The 5316-nt window shown below is 35.0% G+C and overlaps 1 protein-coding gene across 5 annotated transcripts; it reads right to left on the bottom strand.

Moving 5' to 3' along the window:
• Positions 1 to 212: 212 nt before the first annotated feature.
• Positions 213 to 4576, bottom strand: LOC106759212 (probable serine/threonine-protein kinase PIX7). 5 transcript variants are annotated; one of them, XM_022779984.1, is made up of 8 exons: positions 4385 to 4576; positions 4224 to 4309; positions 3929 to 4081; positions 2898 to 3235; positions 2664 to 2799; positions 2099 to 2235; positions 1890 to 2013; positions 213 to 1223 (listed from the first exon to the last, which is right to left on the bottom strand). In XM_022779984.1, the coding sequence occupies exons 1-8, from the start codon at positions 4447 to 4449 to the stop codon at positions 718 to 720; spliced, it is 1545 nt and encodes a 514-aa protein (XP_022635705.1). In that variant the 5' UTR covers positions 4450 to 4576; the 3' UTR covers positions 213 to 717. The 5 variants fall into 5 exon arrangements, with proteins under 5 accessions (XP_022635705.1, XP_022635704.1, XP_022635707.1 ...); XM_022779983.1 differs by having other exon boundaries at positions 2099 to 2238; positions 4385 to 4575; XM_022779986.1 differs by having other exon boundaries at positions 2099 to 2238; positions 4224 to 4292; positions 4385 to 4508.
• Positions 4577 to 5316: the final 740 nt, after the last annotated feature.

Here is a 5316-nt window from a genome sequence, read left to right as displayed (position 1 = left end):
GAAGTTAGCGATTAATTTTTAACAGAATAACTTTCTTTTATGAAAAACTTTCCCAACCTGCTAGAAATAAGTGATAACATGGTATTAAATATTATGTTCCAAATGTTTGTAAATGATACACGTAGCATGCTTGATATAACAATTGCAAAACACAGAATCTGCATGAAAAAGCAACAATGTTCTTTCTTTGAACAACTCATTTAACACAGATATGACAAAAGAAGAAAGTTGAGAACCTTTTAAGTGGTTGAAATTCCAAACTGTAGCATATTTAGTACAACACTTAATTACACTGATAAGTATTAACTGAAAGTATATTGACGAATTAGTATGTAAAAATCTCTATGAATAACATGAGTTAACACCACCATCCTGTTTTCTTTACAAAAATACATTCTGAAAGGCAGAAGAAAGCCTGTGAAATGGTAGAAAAAGTATAGCAACTTCACAGTAACAAATTCTCCATGTGAAAACTGTATAGTTTTCTCTTCAAGTTTGGTCAATTCAGTCCCCACTAAACTTTGTAGTCCAGGAAACTCTATCATGGTCCCCACCATCCCCCACCTTATTTGAGACAAGATAAGGTCAGAAAACTCTAATGATTCCTCAAATTTCAGAGCATTTTTAAAAACACAAACAGTTTCTGTTCAGCTGATAGCCTAAGTTGAGGGAACTGAATGAATAGAAAAGCAAATCAAAGACACAACCATGATATTATCATCCATTTGGTTTTGGTGACTTGATATAATGATGATAAGGAGAACCATGAGGGCCTTTTGGACTTGACAAGGACCTTGCAGGTTGACCCTTCCTTGATATTGTTAACTGTGCTTGCATACCATTTTTAGAAGTTGGCATGGACATGGTTCGATCCACTCGTGCAACCTGGAAATGAAAAGTTGAGATGGCCATATCCTTGAGGTTTTGCAAATGCTTCAGAGCATGAACAACATCACTCATCATAGGTCTGGATTTTGGATCACGGCAGAGGCATTGAGCAGCCAGCTGTGCAGCCTTCTGTGCCCCTTTAACAGAGAAGTGACCTTCAAGGCGAGGATCAATGATCCGTAGTAACATCCTCCTGTCGCCAAGCACAGGCCTTGCCCACTCCACAAGATTGTGTTCCCCATTTGGTCTGTTCTTATCGATGGATCGCCGCCCGGTCAGCATTTCTAACAGTACTACTCCAAAACTATAGACATCACTTTTTGATGTCAAGTGTCCTGACAGAATTCACAGTTAAGGTCAAGACTGAAACTGTGCAAGTGAAAAGCTATGCAATAGAGGGTATCAGTTGAAGTTTCCTAGTTATTATGGGAAAACATCATGAATCTTTCTTACATTTTTTTTTGTCATTATAACAGCTTGGTTAAAAAGGAAGCAGTTCAAAGGAATATTTATAATATGTGCTGAACAAGAAGAAAGTTTTAATGTCATCTAGTCACCTTTCCCTGCTTTTAAAGATGAAGTATGCATTTGGTTTTGATACGCATGATTAGTTGATGCATAAACATTTTTCCAATGTCGATGTCAAGAACCAGACTGTTTGAAACCCAACAACACAAGTCCATTCTATAAGCAATTTGCAAATATTTCCCATCTATTATTTCAACACTTTACTAGCAAAAAAAAAAAATCTAGCCTTTTTTCTGGGAAGAAAGAAGTTTATTTATGATAAGCTGGAGAACTTGTAATAAAATATTTTTAGCTTAAGAATAACTTTAGTGCAACAAAAGCAGTCGATTACATATTTCATTCCAGGAAAACAAAAAAAGACAGCTAGAGGACAATATTATACACAGTCCCATATGTCATTAGCAATCTAGAGCCTAAATCATGCAGTGAAGTCTAAAATCAATGAAAAACAAAAAATAGAAAAGGAAACTCACCAGTCATCACATACTCAGGAGCTGCATAACCATATGTTCCCATGACTCTTGTTGATATATGTGTCTTTTCCCCTTCAGGACCATCTTTGGCGAGTCCAAAATCAGAGAGCTTTGCATTGTATTCCTAACAATAATTCTGCTTTTAGATTTTTATGTTGGATGTAGATAGCAAATAATAAACAACTTCCTTTTCTGATCAATTCACATACCGCATCCAACAGAATATTAGATGTCTTAAAATCACGATAGATTACTGGTCGCTGAGCTTCTTCATGGAGAAAAGAAAGACCTTTTGCGGCACCAAGTGCAATTTTCATTCTGATAGACCAAGGAAGAGGCAACGACCCTTCTGCACAAATCATGGTTGTTACCAGAAAACAATGAACTTCCTTATGCATAAAAAGAGCACACAAAAACCAGAAAGAATAATGTGCTATAGGAAGAGAATCTTTAGTTCTGGTTTACATTTTCTTTGAGCATAAACGCCTGCGTATTCACTATTAATCTAGGACTCCAAGAATTACTATTGAATCAAATATGTACGAAAATGATGGCAGTACTTCAAATGGTTAATACAGCATTAACATTTGTCTTAAAAAAAAGTAGTGGTGTCAGTAAAACTCAAGGTCATGTGTGAACTTCATTTAGTAGTTTTGATAATGTTGATTTAATTTGTGTGAAGAACATCCAAATTTGCTGCAGAAACAAGTGAAAACAGATTTAAACAAGCAGTAGCGAAGACATGATTAGAAACAAAACAAGTCCAATGCGTACTTCTGAAGAGGTGGTTCTCCAAACTTCCACGGGGCATGCATTCATAAACCAGCAATCTTTGGTCATCTTCAATACAGAAACCAACCAATTTGACCAGATTTGGATGGACGAGGTCACCAAGAATGTCTAACTCTGCCTGAGAAGGAATAAAAAATAGGGAAAATGTTAACAAAGAGAACTGTAAGAGAAAAAATCATAGAAGGAAAACATTGAGAAGAGTATATAAGTTTATACAAGCCACTCTTTGTGACCCTGAAGCCCATCATGGTTGAGAGTTTTCACAGCTACAGTAAGCCCGGTACCAGGTTTCACGGGTGCAGTACCATTTTCTTCAATCCAGCCCTTGAAAACACATCCAAACCCTCCCTCACCAAGAAGACTCTCTGGTCTGAAATTCCTAGTGGCCAACTTAAGCTCATTGAATGTAAATTTTCTCAAACGAGAAGAAACCTTCAACTCCTCACTGAATTTTGGGGTGGAAGGGATACTTTCTGCATTACTGGTTGTTGTAGAGGACCCTGGAAGAGCATTTGTTTCCTTCTTGTTTTTCTCATATGCAGGTGTTTTTTCCACTGCTTAAAAAAAATTCATATATTAAATTATCACTTCTTCAGAATCTGACCCTGATGTGCCACACAGTGTGCAGGTTCATTACAGGATAATGAATTTGTACACTAACTAAATTCAAACGCACGAACTGTGCTAAAATGATCATGCAATAATGGTTTTGTTCATGGCAACGAAAAAAACTACACTTTTATTATACTAAGTTTCAAACCATGATATATTTTTTTGTTAAGATGAATCTATGAATTTTGAAAAACCTTCACTGAAATCTCACCCCTCCATTACCATCTAAGAACCTCAAGTTGCTATTAAATTGTCAAAAGAATTAAGTAGATAAGTTCCTCAGCCTTACTTATGGACAAGATCAAACCGAGATAGTGCTACTGTACTGTTTACAGAAAGATCATGCAATTTTTCAATGGTAATGCACACCATATAATTGTTTTGAAGCTCAATTGTTTGCAAGAAAATTAGGCAGCTCTTCAACTACATCCACGAGTTGAAGCACGTCAGACATAATATTACCTTAATCAACTCACAGAAGTTATATTGTTTCAAAAAATTCGGAGAGAAAAAAGGGTGGATTTCAACCAAAGGGAGAGATAAAAATGATTTATTTTTACCAAAAAATAATGTCAAATTGAAATAATTTCCTGGAACTAAAGAAGAGAAGCGTATGAAGAAGGAAAGAAAATTACCACTGTTAGCACTAGTGCCACTGATGGAAGTATCAACCTTTGATCTTGAAGGTATACAGCTCCCAATGAAACAGAATTTAACACAGCACCCAATTTCCTTTTCTGCACCAGCCTTTTGCATCTTTACCTTTGACTTCCCCACATCCAAACTCCCTGCTTGAATTGCATTATTCCCAAACCCCATCTTCCACAAAGTCTTAGAAAGAGCTTTTCATGCTCAAAGTCCCCACAAGTTTCCGACTTTAGGATTGAAAAAGGAAAAACGGAAATAAAAAGCCTGTTCAAGCAAACTCACTTCCAATAATTGAAGACTCTGCAACCCATATGATGATCACGACCGTGATCACAGTCACAATCAACAGAACTAAAAGAAGAACATCACTGTAGTGAATCAGAACAAAAGGATCAACACAAGTACACAGATAAATGGGTAAAAAACAAACACAAACAGAATACCAGTTCTGAAAATCAGTCCAGAAGGGGTGTAGGTGGTGGAGGAGAGAGGCAATGGGAAACTGCATGTGAAAGAGAGAGTTTTTCAACAACGGGCCGGCCGGGTAGGCTTCAAATGTGAAAGTTGGCAGCCGGGCAGTGCGGGCAGGAGAGAGAAAGTGACAGCCATTTCTTTATGTTTTTGCTTTTTTGAGAAGAGCACTTGCTAGTTACAACTTACAATATCTACTTTCCTCTTATTTGTTTGACTTTATTTTTGCACTCTGAATTATTTCACACAAGATAATCTTCTTTTTCCCCTAAATTTATATATCAAATATCTCAATCATTAAATCAAAACCATAATCAAGTGTTACGCTTGTTAATAAATTAATACCCATTGTTGGTAGCTTATCTTCCTACACAACCTCTTATTTATATATATATATTTATTTGTACACATACAACTAATTAATGGACTATTTCATTACATTATTTTGTTTTGTCGAATACTATTTATAATACCAATAAATGTTATTAGTGTACCACGTAAATTCTCAACTAAAAACTATATAAAAATAAATAAACTTAAGTGAAGTTTAGAAGTTTAATAGACATGATAAAAAATAATGGATTTATTAATTAATTTATCTTTTATATAAAATGATCGAATGATGTAAATACAAGCATTTAATATTGTTGAATCGCTCGTCACTCAACAAAGAACTATGAATAATTGATAACCCGTATATCAATCGATCTAATTATTGGATAACCACAAATATTTTCAAAAGAGATTATGTAACAAAATAAATATCATAATTAGATGATGACTTAACCTATCTAGCATATTTTTGTTCTCCATTTTTTAAAAGTCTATATGTATATGATTAGACATTATTTTTTAGCAAAAGCGTTAAACTTATTTAATAATGTAATTATGCTTAGAGACAATA

The sequence above is a fragment of the Vigna radiata genome, chromosome 4, assembly GCF_000741045.1.
Source record: "Vigna radiata var. radiata cultivar VC1973A chromosome 4, Vradiata_ver6, whole genome shotgun sequence".
Taxonomy (NCBI): domain Eukaryota; kingdom Viridiplantae; phylum Streptophyta; class Magnoliopsida; order Fabales; family Fabaceae; genus Vigna; species Vigna radiata.
The sequence above is the reverse complement of the archived record's forward strand: the minus strand, read 5'-3'. Positions and strand labels throughout refer to the sequence as shown.

Bases quoted from the DNA above. Each gene is read 5' to 3' on its own strand.
- LOC106759212 (XM_022779983.1), bottom strand. From the start codon at position 4,449: ATGCAGTTTCCCATTGCCTCTCTCCTCCACCACCTACACCCCTTCTGG. The intron at 4,310-4,384 runs GTATTCTGTTTG...GATTCACTACAG, and splicing joins TGGACTGATTTTCAGAACTG to TGATGTTCTTCTTTTAGTTC. The intron at 1,224-1,889 runs GTGAGTTTCCTT...GAATTCTGTCAG, and splicing joins TCCTGAGTATGTGATGACTG to GACACTTGACATCAAAAAGT.